Source organism: Salmo trutta, chromosome 16, assembly GCF_901001165.1.
Source record: "Salmo trutta chromosome 16, fSalTru1.1, whole genome shotgun sequence".
Lineage (NCBI taxonomy): Eukaryota > Metazoa > Chordata > Actinopteri > Salmoniformes > Salmonidae > Salmo > Salmo trutta.
The window spans coordinates 38,483,700-38,502,777 of record NC_042972.1 but is presented as its reverse complement, the minus strand read 5'-3'; the positions used below and the strand labels follow the sequence as shown (position 1 = coordinate 38,502,777).

At 42.9% G+C, this 19,078-nt stretch overlaps 2 protein-coding genes across 3 annotated transcripts in view; both read right to left on the bottom strand.

The window, feature by feature from the left end:
* Positions 1-3,590: 3,590 nt before the first annotated feature.
* On the bottom strand, positions 3,591-7,185 carry LOC115150717 (kelch domain-containing protein 7A). The gene has a single exon (XM_029694270.1). The coding sequence runs from the start codon at positions 7,044-7,046 to the stop codon at positions 4,656-4,658; it is 2,391 nt and encodes a 796-aa protein (XP_029550130.1). The 5' UTR covers positions 7,047-7,185; the 3' UTR covers positions 3,591-4,655.
* A 5,435-nt stretch (positions 7,186-12,620) lies between these two features.
* Positions 12,621-19,078, bottom strand: part of LOC115150716 (immunoglobulin superfamily member 21) — a 261,570-nt gene continuing 255,112 nt past the window's right edge. For both annotated transcript variants that reach the window (XM_029694268.1, XM_029694269.1), the window contains exons 9-10: positions 15,355-15,393; positions 12,621-13,997 (exon numbers count right to left, since the gene is read on the bottom strand). In XM_029694268.1, coding sequence (XP_029550128.1) covers positions 13,915-13,997; positions 15,355-15,393 — 122 coding nt within the window. In that variant the 3' untranslated portion in view covers positions 12,621-13,914. The remainder of the gene's footprint in view (positions 13,998-15,354; positions 15,394-19,078) is intronic.

The following is a 19,078-nucleotide window of genomic DNA, read 5'->3' as shown; positions in this document are numbered from 1 at the left end:
CATCTAGATATTATCTCACATTTCTTTTAGACTAACATTTTGTTTTCAACAGCAGAGATTTGTATAAACCTTGCTGTCTGTCCCTCCGACATTTGCAACATTGTTTCAATATTCAAATTCAATCTCCAGCTGTCCCATAGCAATGAACCTGTCCGGAGTCGGGGCGAGACAAACAGGCAGGCAATGTTTCTCAGACAGTCGAAATCATGAATTGAAAAAAGGTTAAGCAATACGAAGTGCAGCCAGTTTGCAGTCTTTCCAGCTTCAGTTTGAAGTGATTGTGTTAGCTGTGTTTTTGTCTATCTCCTCTGAACAACAGTGTCCTGACGAGTGAGCAAATGTTCTATGCCAGGCTAAATCTGTTACTAGGAAACATCTTAAACAATTGCAAATGCAGCTACTTTGCTGTTATTCTGGCTGCACTTTTTGACGTGATTGTAAGTTAGCAGTAGTTGGCTAGCTAGCAAGCAAGGGATAAGAACAGCCAGTATGGCAATGGAACATTAAGAACGAACAACTGGGTCGCGTCCATAGATACAGAACAAAAAGACTGAATGACTGAGTCGCGTCTCTAGCAACAGAACCAATAGAATGAACGACTTGCCGGCTTGGGTAGCAACCCTAGATTTGTGTCGAGACTAAATCTTGTGGAATATAAATAAATTCATCAGAATAACGTTTTTAATGAAAATATGTCAATCATTATTTGAATATGTTGGTTGGTAACCCATTGTACAAAAGTGATAATGCCCTTGAAGCCGGTGTTTGGAGGATATATCGGCACTTCGTCTAGGGCTTAACAACACCCGTGCCAATATATCCTCCAAACCCCAGCTTCTTGGGTATTTATCACTTAAATATCTCACTATACTACTGTGTGAGTGATGTGTTTTATTTATTTAGTTAACTTAACTTAGGACTGCCGATGCAAATTAGTTATGCTTAGCTAACTCTGTTGCAAACATTCGCTGTCTGAAATTTGTTTAAAAATTGCAAATGGTCCCTTTAAAATAAACTACTACTATAATCAACGTTTATTTGGGGATTTTCAGCTAATTTCAATTAATTGCTGTTGGTATTATGCATTGCCTGTGATGAATGTTGATTATTCATCAAATAATGCAACATTTGGCAAGAGTCATCAACAGTCATTATCAAGAGTTTTAATTACAGCAAAGTGTGGGCACAGCAGCCTTTCCTTTCTATCCAAATGAGATTCTCCCAAGAAAAACCTGCACTGAATGTGAGAATGTGCTGTATCTCCTGCTTTCTGTAGCCAAAGATCTTCAACAAACTAGTTCAATGGCTGGTTTCCAAGGGTTCTGCTGCTTCTCAGTTGGTTTGCAAATCTATACAAAAATGATTAGAGGGCTTCATTTAAGCTATCTACATCAGCACAGACTCCCAGTGTGAGAGACTTGAGAGTCAATCTAATTGCATTGATGCCAAGCAGGGCCATGGGCTGCTGCTTCAGGATCTGACTAGAGGGATAACTTTAGAAATACTTTACAACACCATGGATCGATGGTGAAGTGTGAGTTTTGCTGAGCTCGTGCTGGGCTCAAGCTTAAATGGCTGAGCATTCCCTCTTCTTCTCATCCTCCTCTCTCCCTCTCCTCCTCCTCTTCCTGTCTATTTACCTTGTCTGTCCAAGACAGTTCACTCGAGAGTGTAAGACAGCCAACAGCACCAACTGTGCAGACTACCAGCCACAGAGGGCCAGACGTCATCGTGAGACGAATGGCGCTGTGGAAAGCTGAGGTCAGCCTTACACAGCAGGATCATGATGTTATTAGCATTAGCAAAAAGCTAGTGAAGTTGGGTCTAAAAGTCTGTTAGAGCAAAATCCAAACCTAGACCATTCGCATCCCCCGAGATAATGAGCTAATCAATCAAAGAAACAGTGTGCCCTCTTGTTATTGTTTTAAAGCCATGATGACCAGAATAATAGTGTGTTGTGGTGTGTTCCAGGGCCTTGCTGCCAAGCTGCTTCTCTCCCACCACGGCACGCTGCCCTCCCATTACCTGGTCACCCTCTATGATGAGATGTACAGGCGCCAGGGCTCCTCCACCCTGCCCACATTGTGCTCCTGGCATCCAGACAGGCTGGCGAGGATGCCAGAGAAGTCTGACCACCACCGTTATCCAATCTTGTCAGCTGTAATTACAAACTGGTGTCAAGTAAATAAAAGAAGTCAAGAAAAAAATAAGTAGTGTTCCACAGTTAAAGTTTAGGCAGAACAAATGGCCTTTGATTATTCCAAATATGTCACAGATATATTGTAACTAATGACTGCATCACTGTAACAGCTGAGCTCTCTCTCCTTCCCTTCCTTCTCCCTCCCACCTCCAACTAACTTTGGCCTGGTGGAGTATAGACAGGTTCATCTGGACCAGCAGCAGTCCCCCTTCTCAACGCTAAGTGTGTACAGGACAGCGTACCAGAGGCACCCACTAAGTGCTTTCTGCCAGCCCCGCTTAGCCAGGGTGCCACGTGACCTTTCCAGCAAGCTCCATCCTGCCAATCTGAACAACAAGGACCTGGAAATGAAACAGCAGTCCTGTAGACAGGTCCAAGACAACTCGGTCTCCGACAGCCTCTTCCCTCCCCTCTCTTGGGTGTAGACACAGAGCTCAGGCTCACAGGCTGTTTAGATACTCAGGGGCCAAACTCAATGTGGTGCTGGTTGAGAGTTACATTTTTTATTAGTCTGAGGCATGAAACATTTAATGGAGCAGAACATTTGGGAAATCAAAAGACGTAAAAATTAAACAGGAGTCTCATTATAATCTCTTAAAGTCTAGGCTCTCTCTTCCTCTGTGTGTGTGTGTGTGTGTGTGTGTGTGTGCAGGAGAGGGAGGGATGGAGAGTCCGTAAATCATCTGATAATTTAGGATAATCACATGTAAATAATTTTTCTTCACACTTATCTAATATTTGCTACTCAAAGGGCTGTTAGTAGTGCCCTACCCTAGGTACTTTGAAATCAAAGAAAGTGCTGATGTCAGAGCTGACTTGGGTATTCATTCAAATCAGGAGCCATAAGTCATGTAAGGGGAACTCTAAGGGGACCATTCCATTAGGTGTTTAATTACAGGGAATCAAAGTGTTTAATTAGGAGGAATCAAAGATGCTTATGTTTGATGGTCAACCATCTGCGTCTCTCTTCTGCTGCTGCCTCAGCCAGTGCAGCTGAAGCCCTTTGCCTGCCTCTCTGTTACTCATCTCAATACTTAAGTGCACTGCTGATTTTGTGTGAGTCAGAAGAAGGGTAGGTTATGTGTTATTGGTTATGCTATACACAGTGCAAATTACACTTTCATGTTTAGTTATTCAGACACAGAGTCTATATATACAGTCTATATATACAGTGTACACACACACACACACACACACACATATATATATACATATATATATATATATATATATATATATATATATATATATATATATATATAGACCAAACCACATGATGGCGCTATAGCGGCATGTCACAAACTGAAATCCAAGACGAGGGTGCTGTATCACTTACTGTTGTTCTTAGTCTATGATTGCTCTTTGTAAGAACAAACAGCTTGATAAAAAATGAACAAAGAATTATACTTTAATTCAAATATGTATATTGTCGATGTAATTACGCAACACATCCATTAACAGTCACATCTATCCTACAAATGCATTGATGAAGTCTGCTGTCAGAAACGACACATCACACAGCAGAGCTCTGTTTGTTAGATTGTTGATGACTTATCATTGGAAATCTGTCACTGTTTGGAAAGAAAATGAGTTTAATTTTAATAATGTTTAACCACATGACATAATAGCTAGCACATTGTTGCACAAAATGCTTTCAGTTTTTTTTTTCAACAGAGTTGTATGACTGCTTAGATAAGTAACCTTCATTGAAATCTGCATATTTCTTTCTTCTGTTGATTAATACTGTACAAATGTAAGGATAAATATTTGTACTTTCATTACAGTCATTCGTTATTTTGGTACATGAATAACTGAACATGGTTCAGTGCTATCCTTATATCAACAATGTTGAAAACAACAGCAGAAATCAGGCGTATACTATGCTCCAATCTTGGAAGAGATTCAAAAGTAGCAATTACTTTTGTTTATTGAAGCTCACATACATTATGCTGTAAGTCACAACCTTTTACATCATGTCATATTTATAGATCACATGTGGATAATTGTATTGAGTCCAGTCCTCTGTGTGAGTAATATTTGTTCCCTATACAGTAACCAACTGTGATGGATTATTACTATATTACCCCACTGCTCCAAAGCATTATGGCTAGAGTGAATTAACTTAAGAATTTTTTATGAATTATTACAGGGGAGAAAGTGCACATCTTGCATGATTTAGGAGTAATGTAGTGCAAGGCAGGAGGAAAATGAAAAGAACAAAACACCTTCACAAATACATAGAATTTCTATGGCAGTGTACCCTGAATATATCTAAACAAGCAGTAATCGAATTACCATTAATGACGTTAATATTTTACTTTCATTGCCTCTGATTAAGACAGCTGTGCTTCTCAGTAGCATACACTCAGCTCTGAAAAATGGCCTTGGTGCATAAGTAAATTAGATACTCCCTCACTGCTCTGTCCTTGTCTGTGCTGAGGAGAAGCATTCCTGGTTACACATTAGTCTGTGGAGCCTTCGTATCAGGAAGTGAGAGGACAAACGGGAAAAGGATGCCCTTGGCTCCAGAGAGGACACTCAAATCATCTGCTACAAATCTTGGAGAGATCTCATCAGCCAAGAAGCTCATGGTGAACTGGTGGCTCATGCAGTAGATGGTGTCATCCAAGGCGACACACTGGAAGGCAGGGCATTGGTCAAGGCGTTTGGTGCAGCACTCGTACCATAGTCGTGCCACAGTGTGGTAGCGGTACACACTGATGCCTAGCTGCGGGCTGACATCAAAGCGATATAGGAAGTTCCTCACTCCCACTATCTCGGTGGTCCTCTCTTTGCTGCCCGTTATTGCGCTTTTCCTCCACACGTTGATATTTGGGTTGTAACGCAACAGTGTGTATCTCAGTGTTCCTCCTAGAACAAAGAGCTCCCCATTGCACACTGTGACATGATGGACCACAGCAAATGTGTCATTGGGCAGTGGGGCCACAAAAGTCCATCTGTCAGAGCGGGGGTCATAGCGCTCTACGGTAGACAGACACTCCCCTCCGATTGCATAGATGTAGCCCTGCAGGGCTGCCAGTTTGCAGTGGGGCCTGGACTCGTTCATAGGACTGATCTCTTTCCAAATTGATGTTACGGGGTTGTAGCAGAACACTCTCTTGGAAGGTTTCATCTCTCTATCTGCGCCCTGCTGGCAGCCCCCCACTGCTACAAATAAGTAGTTGTCCATAGTGCACATGGCACAGCCTTTGGAGATGACTTCCTGAGGGATGGGACACAGTGGGTGCCAGCTGTCTTTATAATCATCATAATAGTAGAGACCACTACATGGTATGTTGGTGACTTCCTGCTCCCTTTTTGTCCCTTGAGGACTACTCCCCACCCAGTCCTGAGGGCCCATGTTGCCTGCCATTAGGAACTGCCTTCCTCTCATACGCTGTTTCTGGATCTCATCCTGATCGCCTGCTCTCAGCCTCCCATACAGACCTGGGTCCCTGAGGATCTGGAGGTAGTTGTCAGACATCACTCTAAGAGCTGACTGCTGCAGAGGGGCCTGTCCATGCTTCTTAGACAGCTCCACCTCCATGCAGTTGCCCAAATCAAACTTGGCCTTAAAGATCTCCAACTCTGAGCTGCCCATGTTTTCTGGAGGCAGATTTATACATTTGGCCCCAGCTATGGTTTCTAGGCTGTGCTCCTCCCATGCACTGGGGTGCCTGTTGTCTGTGGTAGGACTGAGTGGGCTGACAGGGCTGGGATCCCCTGATGAAGAGGACCGAGAGTGGGGCCTCAGTGGGGTTGAGGCTCTGTGTGTCAGAGAGGGGATCTGGAGCTCTGAATTTTCAGATGCTGTGAGGTAGCTGTCCTTGCGTATGAGTGCTTGCTTATTGGGAGATGTGGGCTCTGAACTAACTGGGGAGAACGGCCTCTGAACCAGTTCACGCATGATGATGGGGCTCAGGGACAAGGGAAGCTCAGTGAGGCTGCTGCCGACTGTGAGTCCAGTGACTGTGAGCTCCACCGACTGTGAGTCCAGTGAATTCCCCTCAAACAGACCTAATATGGGGTCTGTGATGGAGTGCGAGGAAGATTCCACATAGTATTCATAAATCTTTCCTCGCACAACGCTCTGCTTCCCAGGTCCCTCCATCACGAGGTTGGCATCCTCCACTGTGATCTCTGCCTTTGAGAGGAAGGTGGAGTAGGCCCCCTGCAGCCCCAGGTCTTGCCTCAGTTCCCTGCCCACACCCACCCCCACACTCCCGCCCAGCCTCTGCAGAAAGCAAGGGGACAGACGGCCTGATGGGCTAGCCAGACCACTGTTATTAAGATAAGGGAGTTTCAAGGTGGATCCAAACTTACAATTTCTGATCTTAATCTCAGCCTCTTCAACAAACATGGGGATATCTATCTCAGCCTCCTCAACAAACACAGGGACTTCTCCCTCCAACTCCAATCTGTTGTCTTCTATATTTGATCCATCCTGCGGCGTAACCATTTCTTCAGTGTTTGCGAGCCGGCAAACATCTTTAGTCTGGGGCAATTCTCCTTCCCCTGTCCCTGTATTGGTGTTGTCAGGTGTCAGGTCATCGCTCACAGGGCTAATCTGTGAGTGGCCAGGCTGTTTGTCCCCATCGTTGCTGGAGTCATGTTTGGCTGTGCTTTGAGGCCGCAGTTCCATCTTGCAGTTCCGACAGATTCCATTGGGTGCTTCAGTGGGCCCGTCTGAAGGAGGCCTCACACAGAGCTGGGGTTTAGCTGCTGTACCCCTGGAGCTGTAGAATCTGTAAACCCAGGAGATGAGCAGCACAGCGGCCACGGAACACGTCAGCCTCCCCAGCAGGTGCATGTCAAACTGGACACCCAGCCGGTCTGCTAAGGGCATATATAAACGGACGAGTTGCCAAGTTTAACAACCTTTTTGTCTGGGTATTTCTTTTCAGTGCATCTTAGCCAATGGTAGCCGGCACCCTGCGTGCTGCAGAGATCTGATGACTATGTCTGTTCTCTCTCCTCTCTCTGGACAACATGTAAACTGATACCTGCAGCAACACTATTTGCATCCCTCACTGGAGGGGTGGGGCAGCGGTCACGTTCTACTTGCAGCAGGTGATCATGTTTGCTCTGTCCTTCACTATGTAGAAAATAACATATTCATACCAGGATATTTTCTGACTCAACACAAGATGAGTTTATGATGTTGTTTACTGAGTGAGTATTTAAGTGTTTTAACAACTTGGAAACTACTGTATATCACCACATGGATTCAGACTATTTGTGCTGTTTAGCCTAATGTTTGCATTATGTGTAGAAGTGGCCTGGATCATATGTCTCTATTGATATATCACACTCCCTCTCCAGTTAAACACATGGCTGGTTGCTATCTGCTGAGAACAGGGTTTGACTAAGGCGTGCGAAAGGCTGATTGGAGGCATTTGAGGCCATAATTACCAGGATACAGTTGTTTGCACAGGCAAAGGCCAATAGCAAAAGCCAATAGCAAATGTCTCTCACTATGCAACACACACTATACAACACATTGGTTTTGGTTCAACTACAGAGGGAAAAGAGACCAGGGGTGGTGTTCATATAAAATGTAACTATACATTTGGTAACACTTTATTTGGATAGTCCATCTGTACACTCTTAGAAATAAAGGTGCTATCTAGAACCTAAAAGGGTTCTTCTGCTCTCCCCACAGGATATCTCTTCAAAGAACCCTTTTTGGTTGCAGGTAGAACACTTCTGGGTTCCATGTAGAACCCTTTCTACAGAAGGTTCTACATGGAACCAAAAATGGTTCTACCTGGAACCAAAAAGGTTTCTCCTTGGAACCATGAAGGGTTCTCCTATGGGGACAGCCGAAGAACCCTTTTGGAACCCTTTTTTTCTAAGAGTGTAGATGCTCTACAGAGTATCAGCAACATTTCAAATAACTATCTACTAACCCTTATCCTAACCCTAAACTTTACCCTAACCCTAACTTTTATTCTAAACCTAACCCTAACCATAACCTTAGCAAACAGTTGCTTATCAACAGATAGTTTGTTGATAGTAAGACAATCTGTAGAGCATCTACATATGGAAAATTTGGACTATCCAAATAAAGTGTGACCATACTTTGTTAATTTAAGCATAGACTTTTAGTTTAGAACAAAATGACTGTGTTAAAGTATTAATGATGTTGTCATTTCTATCACACTCCGATGAACACGTATTGTATCATGTAAGAGGGATGCAGTCAGACAACCGTCTGAGCCTCAATGCCAAAAAGGAGTGTTGACTGCATGAGTCTGACAATATCATTCATATTTATAGACTGAATGGGCATACACACATACATCTCTGTCACGCTGGAGTCCTGTCGCTCAGTCACTGCAGTTGAGCTGTCAAATTTGAATTTGTGTTGCCGATAACGCTTGACTGAGGCCAGGGTCACAACAAAGAGCTGGTCCAGCAGCGATGCAGTGACACTCAGGGAGACGTGTCACTCAGGTAGCCATTTGAACAGTGTCCTCTGTGACATAGACACTATTTGGCCATCTGATAGCACAGTTTCCAGAGGCCCGTAAAGGGATCTGGATTCAGCAGGCACGGTTAGTCGTGAATAATTCACTGGTGTGCCACAAAAGCAGCTCCTTCTCTTCTGTGCCTCCGCTGTCTCAGGTGTACCATTCAGGAGCACTGCAGAACAAAATGATTGCTAGCATGTGCAGTGTTGTGCGGAGACACTTTCACCTCTACCCGTCCTGTGATATCATGTGGACAGGAAATGGGAAATGTAAACAGTTTAAACAGCCGTAACTATTTGAGGTGAACCATACTACTGCAAGCGTTATTCTTGGAGGATGGGTGAATTGTGTAATAGATTAAGATCATGAAAGGGAGGATATGGGGAAGTGAACTCTGTGGCTACATGACTAGCAGCGGACGAAATAACCTTAAGGTAATTCTAATTACAAGTTTAGCACTGAAGTATGAACAAACAAAGCAATTGATGTGTATATGTAATTCAAGCAAATATATTTACCATACTCTATATTTTTTTCATTTGGTCTGAACCCCTTTGAAAAAGCACTATGATGTACTCATGAAAAACTATTATTGCATACTTCACAAGCATGATTACATTGGCAATCAGATATGCATGCCCTTCAAATAATGTGAACACAGCCCAACTACATACTACAGAGCTAGGATGTGAAACAGTTTTCATAATTCAATGTGATGTGCTTTAATTTGGTCTACTGTCTCTTTTATCATGGATGGCCTTCAATGAAGATCCACATGTACTTTTTGTAAGTTAGCCATAAACCTGGTTGCTTCTGCCAGTGGATCTTCCAGCAAGACAATAACCCCAATCACACATCAAAATCCACAAAGAAATGGTTAATTGGTCACAAAATCATTTTGCATCTCAGTCTCCGGACTTGAAACCCATTGAAAACCTGTGGTTTGAATTGAAGAGTGCTTTCCATAAGCGCAGACAAAGGATATCACAGAACTGGAATGTTTCTGTATGGAGGAATGGTGTAAGATCCCTCCCAATGTGTTCTCCAACTCATAAAATATTTTAGAAAAAGGCTCAGTGCCATTATCCTCGCCAGGTGAGGTAATGAAAGGTATTGAAAACAGGGGTATCAATAATTTTGACCCCTACCTTACATTTTTGTCATTTAGCAGACACTCTTATCCAGAGCAACTTACAGTAGTGAATGCATACATTTAATTTCATACCTTTATATTTTTTCTGTGCTGGCCCCCCCATGGGAATCAAACCCACAACCCTGGTGTTGCAAACACCATGCTCTACCAACTGAGCTACAGGGAAGGCTTTTCTTGAGAAAAATACGTTTAACTTGTTAAACAAAATATCTTTCTCTGAGCAATTCTATCGCTATAAAATAATATAATTTCACAATTATTTTGAGAAAACAGTATACACTACATGACCAAAAGTATGTGGACACCTGCTTTTTAAACATCTCATGCCAAAATCATGGGCATTAACATGGAGTTGGTCCCCCTTTTGCTGCTATAACAGCCTCCACTCTTCTGGGAAAGATTTCCACTAGATGTTAAAACATTGCTGCGGGACTTGCTTCTATTAAGCCACAAGAGTATTAGTGAGGTCAGGCACGGTGTTGGGCGACTAGGCCTGGCTCGCAGTCGGCATTCCAATTCATACAAATACAAGTAAAACTAAATGCATGCTCTTCAACCGATTGCTGCCTGCACCTGGCCGCCCGTCCAGCATCACTACTCTGGACGGTTCTGACTTAGAATATGTAGACAACTACAAATACCTAGGTGTCTGGTTAGACTGTAAACTCTCCTTCCAGACTCACATCAAACATCTCCAATCCAAAGTTGAATCTAGAATTGGCTTCCTCTTTCGCAACAAAGCATCCTTCGCTCATGCTGCCAAACATACCCTCGTAAAACTGACCATCCTACCGATCCTCGACTTCGGCGATGTCATTTACAAAATAGCCTCCAATACCCTACTCAATAAACTGGATGCAGTCTATCACAGTGCCATCCGTTTTGTCACCAAAGCCCCATATACTACCCACCACTGCGACCTGTTGGCTGGCCCTCGCTTCATACTCATCGCCAAACCAACTGGCTCCAGGTCATCTACAAGACCCTGCTAGGTAAAGTCCCCCCATATCTCAGCTCACTGGTCACCATAGCAGCACCCACATGTAGCACGCGCTCCAGCAGATATATCTCTCTGGTCACCCCCAAAGCCAATTCCTCCTTTGGCCGTCTCTCCTTCCAGTTCTCTGCTGCCAATGACTGGAATGAACTACAAAAATCTCTGAAACTGGAAACACTTATCTCCCTTACTAGCTTTAAGCACCAGCTGTCAGAGCAGCTCACCGATCACTGCACCTGTACATAGCCCATCTATAATTTATCCTAAACAACTACCACTTCCCCTACTGTATTTATTTATTTATTTATTTTGCTCCTTTGCACCCCATTATTTCTATCTCTACTTTGCACTTTCTTCCACTACAAATCTACCATTCCAGTGTTTTACTTGCTATATTGTATTTACTTTGCCACCATGGCCTTTTTTGCCTTTACCTCCCTTATCTCACCTCATTTGCTCACATTGTATATAGACTTATTTTTCTACTGTATTATTGACTGTATATTTGTTTTACTCCATGTGTAACTCTGTGTTGTTGTATGTGTCGAACTGCTTTGCTTTATCTTGGTCGCAATTGTAAATGAGAACTTGTTCTCAACTTGCCTACCTGGTTAAATAAAGGTGAAATAAATAAAAAATAAACATAAAAAATGTGTATGGACCTCGCTTTGTTACATGGGGCTTTGTCATGCTGAAACAGGAAAGGGCCTTCCCCAAGCACAGAATCATCTAGAATGTCATTGTATGCTGTAGCTTTAAGATTTCCCTTCACTGGAACTAAGAGGCCTAGCCCGACCCATGAAAAACAGCACTAGATCAGTATTCCTCCTCCACCAAACCTGACAGTTGGCACTATACATTTGGGCAGGTAGCGTTCTCCTAGCATCTGCCAAACCCAGATTCGTCTGTCAGACTGCCAGATGGTGAACTGTGATTCATAACTCCAGAGAACACGTTTCCACTGCTCCAGAGTCCAATGGCGGCAAGCTTTACACCACTCCAGCCAACGCTTGACATTGTGCATGGCGATCTTAGGCTTGTGTGCGGCTGCTCGGCCATAGAAACCCATTTCATGGAGCTCCCGCCAAACAGTTCTTGTGCTGACGTTGCTTCCGGAGGCAGTTCGAAACTCAGTTGTGAATGTTGCAACCGAGGACAGATGATTGAAAGTTACTGAGCTCTTCAGTAAGGCCATTCTACTGCCAATGTTTGTCTATGGAGATTGCTTGGCCGTGTGCTCGATTTTATACACCTGTCATACTTTGGTATATATAGATTAGCTCTGTATATGAATTATTTATTTTATACAGTCATTTTTGGCTCATTTTTATGAGGGTGTCAATAATTTTGGACCCCACTGTATCCAGATCAGCATAAAGGGGTTAATGTCAGTGTCAGAATACTGTATATTCCAACCTAATTATTTCCAGAAACTGGACTTATTCAGAGGCCATAGTTGAAAAGTTATTGTGAAGGGCATCCAAATCTTGAAATATTTGGCAGTTTTATTGTAGATCTTCTGTAAAGAAAAGGCCCAAGGGATAAACTGGGGGCCCCAAAGTAGAGAAACTCATAGCTGATGTGTTGAGAGAACATTTGCATAGATTCTTCATTCTTCCTCATATATTGGAATAAGATTATTCTAAAGGTCATGTATGTATATTAACCTGTTATCCAAGATGTGATCAAATGCATTATTAAGTAGGCCTATCTATCTTCCATAGTAAAGAGAGTAAGGTAGTTTTAATGTATGCCATTTAAAACACCCTTAGGTTGTAGAAGTAAAGTCAAGCCAGATTATTTGATAATCTCTCCATTTTAATACAGGTGATATGAAACAAATGCAACAACCCTGTTAGCACTCTGCTTCAGGTGAGCATCTTCCTGAAATGGTGGCTAACATGATCCTACTAGAAGATGTCAGGGGGAAGAGTTACATATTGTACATAATGCAATGTCACTTAAGTATGTAACAAGTAAATAACTGGATTTACAGGCCAGTGACAATGAGATGCAGTGTTGACCACTGCAAAACACGAAAAGGAAAAGAATTGTCAAACGTCACATGCACTACAAATCCAAAACGGCAGACATAATGTAGGATATTTGCATTGTTTTTTCTGTCCTCATTTTCAAACTTGTCACACAGATGTAGAGACTGAATGAATGGAATCAGAAGGCTGTAAACTATTCTGTCCTGACAGCCTATAGGATTATCTCTTGAAACAGCGATAAAGGATGAGAAAATACAAACAAAGGCTGTGAGCTGCTGCAAACCCTCCCAACTCTTCACCAACCAATCCTAACCTGAACCCATAAAACCTCTTTGATTATCTTCAATATTTACACAGATGTACACAAAATACACTCAAAAAGGAGATTTTCCATTTTCTCTTTGCGTTTAGTCCTCTTGTACATTCCAAGCCATCCAGAAAAGAAATACCTGTATAGTGATAAAAAAGAATGTGCTCATTGAGCGTTCACATTTGTTCCCAGTTGTTTATGTGTAGCTTAAAGACTGGGTACAACACAGCCCAGTGAATGGGACAACTGGTTGGCCCTCCCACACTGATCGGTTCAGTGTCTTTCTCTTCACCGTTGCAACATTTGAACATATCAAAACAAACCCAAATGCTTTTTATTTTCCTTTTTTAACAACTCATTTTATTGATCAACAGGCAGAGGTGTGACAAGAAACAAAAAGAAGGTGTGGTCGGGGGAGGGGTATACTGGAGGTGGTTATTCTCATGTTCAGTAAGTTGTTTTCTTTATATTATAATCTTTGTTATTATTTCATTTCAAAAACAGAGTGGAGGCCCATCGGGTGGTGGCACTGGTTCCTGAAAGACTGATGCATGGAGGGCCAGTTGGATGACTGGAAAAGGCTTGCAGGACTGTGTGGTGTGGTTGTATGTGTGTCTGTTTGTGGTGTTGTGGTGTTTTGGGCTTGTGGTATGTGTATGCGGTGTGTGTATGTGTGTTGGAAAGGCTTGGGATTGTTTGTGTGTGTGTGTGTGTGTGTCTCTGTGGGTCTACTGTGTGTTGTGTGTGTATTGTGTGTGTGTACAGAGTGTGTGTTGGCTGGGAGGGTTCACGTCAGTTCCACAGTCACTGTGAGGGCCAGGGACAGCACCATCCATATTAGTCCGACTACATCCACGCGAGGGGCTCCATCTGCAAGGGCCAGAAAAAGAGAGAAGAGTCAGATACAATCACTATTTATAATTGCCAGTCACACACACACAAAAAAGTTTTTTAAAAAAGAAGACAAAACAGACTTTAATCTCAATAAAAACACTGATTGGTCAGTTAGTTCTTGGTCAGGTCATAATTTCCTTTCTACGTAATAACAATGAATGCAACCAAATCATGTACTGCCAGAGAAGACCAGGTCAGATATTATGTCCCGGTAAAGCCTTTCAAATCAAGGGCAATTGGAAATCCTGGCTCTTTGCTTTTATGTCAACTTAACCACATTCTCCACTGATGTTAATGATGCTAAACATGATTTTCCTTCTAGAACTACAATTGTAATAGCCTTACGCTTTCCGCTTGTTTAAGTAGGATTGCAATAAACAGCTACTACGGGCCACTGCCCCACTTCCCTTGCGTCTCTATACCTCAGTTAATTTCCATTATCATCAATATTCTAAAACATTTGTTAGGACAGCGAGAGGGTTGAAACTCTGACAGAGATGGATGGTGTCCCTTAAAAGGTATGTGGTTTGTTGCTGTTCTCTGCTGTGGCCTCTGTGCTGACTGACAGATAGGGTGGACTTCCCACACACACAGAGGGAGGAGTTGGCAGATCAGCCACTGAGCGATCAGACACGTGTGCGGCGACCTCTCGGGGCCATGTTCTACACCGATTTGACTTGCATGCGAGGCATATCTGCGCCTCACTCCGCGATCGGTGCCTTCCACGCCGACCTGATTCTGTCCTTGCTGTGGCAAACCTGCTCCTGCCGGATCATTTGCATATTCAAATATACATCCGTAAGATATGGCAAGCAAAGCAGCAGAGAGAGAGAGACTGAGAAAGAGAACCCTCATATCCCTCTGCGCTTTTTTCTGACAATCCCTCATTCTAACATATGATAATTGGAGGCGCTGCAAATGAGGCCCCACAGTGTGTATGAAACAACCCTAATCTCACAGTTCTCACAAATGTATAAAAGTGGATAGTGACTGAAGGAGTATTGTATCTGAACATAGGGGGGAGAGATTTCTGGTTCAACTGTTCTTATCTTTTTCGAGGAATTGTGTTGATGATAGAATGACAGACATGTGTTCACCTGTCGTCAGTTTGTCTATCCATCAAACCCTAACCGAGAAGTAGCTAGTAGCTAGTAATTTGTTACTGTCCCATTTTGGATACAGATTGCATGCTTGTCATCTCAAATATATTCAAATACATCTTCAAAAATGTGTGAGGAAAACGACATTCAAACAAACAAAAAGGACAAATGCTCTTTAAAAGACTAAAATATAAACTTTCTCTGTGAGTGGTCTTCATGGGTGCCATACTTACTGTTCGGATTCTGAGTGTTTTTCATCATGGCAGGATTTTCTGTTGAAAGAGATGAAGGGAAAACAGAGAGAGGGTAAACAGAATGAGAGAGAGAGATATTGTTTTAACACTGTACAGCCATAATATGATACTATTCCACTAAAACCTTTGAGAGTGTAATGTTTACCGTTCATTTTTTATTGTTTATTTTACTTTTGTTTATTATCTATTTCACTTGCTTTGGCAATGTAAACATATGTTTCCCATGCCAATAATGCCCTTTGAATTGAATTGAGAGAGCGAGAGAAAGAGAGAGAGAGAGAGAGAGATAGACAGATAGCGATAGAGACAGAGAGAAAGGGAAAAGAAGTGAAGAGATGATGAGAAAATAGTGAGCTGACATGGGTAGGGGGTCTAATGAAGCTGAACCCTATGTTCCTTAAGCTCATGTTAAATGACATCCCCCTGGTGAGCCTGTATTAATAGAGCTGTGGACATTGGGCTCTCTGGTAAGTTAGAGCAGCAGTTAGGTGGGGCAAGAGGGCAATAGCAGAATAGAAACTGCTGATCTATTAGCATCCACATGCGATTTCCCTACTCAGTCCACAAGGACAGAGAGAAATCAGTGTGTTTGTGACAGCCAGCCTCTTCACTGCTGAGTAAGAACTTTAAACAGGTTAACATTCACAAGGCCGCAGGGTCAGACGGATTACCAGGACGCGTATTCAGAGCATGCACTGACCAGCTGGCAAGTGTCTTCACTGACATTTTCAACCTCTCCCTGACCTAGTCTGCAATATCTACATGTTTCAAGCAGAACACCATAGTCCTTGTGCCCAAGAACTCCAAAGTAACCTGTCTAAGTGACTATCGCCCCTTAGCACTCACATCTGTAACTTCGAAATGCTTTGAAACGCTGGTCATGGCTCACATAAACATCATCATCCCAGACACCCTGGACCCACTCCAATTCACATACTGCCCCAACAGATCCACAGATTATGCAATCTCTATTGCACTCCACACCACCCTTTCTCACCTGGACAAGAGGAACACTTATGTGAGAATGCTGTTCATTGACTACAGCTCAGTGTTCAAAACCATAGTGCCCTCCAAGTTCATCACTAAGCTAAGAAACCTGGGAGTGAACACCTCCCTCTGCAACTGGATCCTGGACTTCCAGAGGGGCCAAGTGGTGAGGGTATGCAACAACACATCCACCAACACGAGGGCCCCTCAGGGGTGTGTGCTTAGTCCGCTCCTGTATTCCCTGTTCACCCACGTCTGCGTTGAGGCGCAAACTTCAACACCATTATTAAGTTTGCTGGCGACACAATGGTGGTAGGCCTGATCACCGGAAAGATAAAATGGCCTATAGGGAGGAGGTCAGAGACCTGGCAGTGTGGTGCCAGGACAACAACCTCTCCCTCAACATCAGCAAGACAAAGGAGCTGATCATGGACTACAGGAAACGGGGGGCCAAGCACACTCCCATTCACATCGACGGGGCTGTAGTGCAGCGGGTCGAGAGCTTTCTTCCAAACAGCCACAAGAGCATTAGTGAGGTTGGGCACTGATGTTGGGCGATTAGGTCTAGCTCGCAGTCAGCATTTCAATTCATCCCGAAGGTGTTCGATGGAGTGGGGGTCAGGGCTCTGTGCAGGCCAGTCAAGTTCTTACACACCGATCTTGACAAACTATTTCTGTATGGACCTCGCTTTGTGCACAGGGGAATTATCATGCTGAAACAGGAATGGGCCTTCCCAAAACTGTTGCCACAAAGTTGGAAGCACAGAATCATCTAGAATGTCATTGTATTCTGTAGCGTTAAGGCTTAAGAGGGTGTGAACGATGCTGAATGTCAAACGTCTTCAAAATGGCAGACATACTGTAATGTAGGATATTTGTATACTATTTCAAATTTTTCTACGTAAGACCGAATCGAGGCGGTCGGTCACGTATGTGACTCACCACCTGGATTTGGTCTTATGTAGCAAAATTTGAAATTGGGTTTTTTACATTGTCAAAAAGTAGAGACTCAGATCTACAAAATGGTATATCATACACTGCATTTTTGAAGAACAATGGGGAAGTAATTTTGCTTTGAAAGTCGATAAACTTGTAAACGCGTTTTGATTAAAAAAACAATAACGTTTTTTTTACGTTCAAACGGCTCTCCTGTGAAGTCGTGATTTGTGACATCCGCCTAGTTTCCTGAAACCGGTGACATATATAGTGTATCATGTTCAGACACACCAACACAGTCGTGAAGAGGGTACAACAACGTCTTTTCCCCCTCAAGATGGGTACTCAGATCCTCAAAATGTTTTACAGCTTCACCATTGGGACCATCTTGACTGGCTGTATCACCGCTTGGTATGGCAACTGCTTGGCATCTGACCGCAAGGCCAAACAGAGGGTTGTGCGTACGGCTCAGTAAATCACTGGGGCCGAGCTCCCTGCCATCCAGGACCTTTATACCAGGCTATGTCAGAAGAAGGCCCTAACAATTGTCAAAGACTCCAGCCACCCAAGTCATAGACTGCTCTCTCTGCTACCGAACAGCAAGTGGTACAGATGCAAGTCTGGAACCAACAGGACCCCGAACAGCTTCTACCCCAAGCCATATCACTGTTAAATAGCTAGTTAACAAGTCACATACGTTGTATGGACTTACTCTGTGTGCAGTACTAGTGTTTAACGTGATTTTTTAATGACTACCTCATCTCTGTACCCCACACATACAATTATCTGAAAGGTCCCTTTATCTAGCAATGAATTTCAAGCAGATTCAACCACAGAGACCAGGGAGGTTTTCCAATGCCTCGCAAAGAAGGGCACCTATTGGTAGAAAATAAAAAAGGCAGACACTAAATATCCCTTTGAGCATGGTGTAGTTATTAATTACACTTTGGATGGTGTATCAATACACCCAGTCATTACAAAGATACAGGCGTCTTCCTAACTCATTTGCCGTAGAGGAAGGAGACCGCTCAGGGATTTCACCATGAGGACAATGGCGACTTTAAATCAGTTACAGAGTTTAATGAGTGTGATAGGAGAAACCTGAGGACGGATCAACAACATCGTAGTTACTGCACAATACTAACATAATTGACAGAGTGAAATAAGTAAGCGTGTGCAGTATAAAACTATTCCAAAACATGCATCCTGTTTGCAACAAGGCACTAAAGAAATACTGCAAAAAGCTATTAACTTTTTGTCCTGAATACAAAAGTGTTATGTTTGTGGCAAATCCAATACAACACATTACTGAGTACCACTCTCCATATACTCAAGCAGTCAAGCATAGACACTGGCAAATTAATTCACCTTTCAGCAGATCTACACTGGAGTTGCTTACCAAAAAGACAGTGAATGTTCCTGAGTGGCCCAGTTACGGTTTTGACTTAACTCTACTTGAAAATCAATGGAAAAACCTGATAATGGTTATCTAGCAATGAACAACAACCAATTTGACAGAGCTTGAATACTTTTTAAAATAATAATTGGCAAATGTTGTGCAATCCAGGTGTGGAAAGCTCTTAGAGACTTACCTAGGAAGACTCACAGCTGTAATCGCTGCCAAAGTATTGACTCAGGGGTGTGGATAATTATGGATATTAGATATTTCTGTTTTTCAATTTCAATACATTTGCAAAAATTTCTAAAACCATGTTTTGACTTTGTCATTATGAGGTATTTTGTGTAGATGGGTAAGATTTTTTTTATTTAATACATTTTG

Coding starts and splice junctions, on each gene's coding strand:
- LOC115150717 (XM_029694270.1), bottom strand. CDS start 7,046: ATGCCCTTAGCAGACCGGCTGGGTGTCCAGTTTGACATGCACCTGCTG.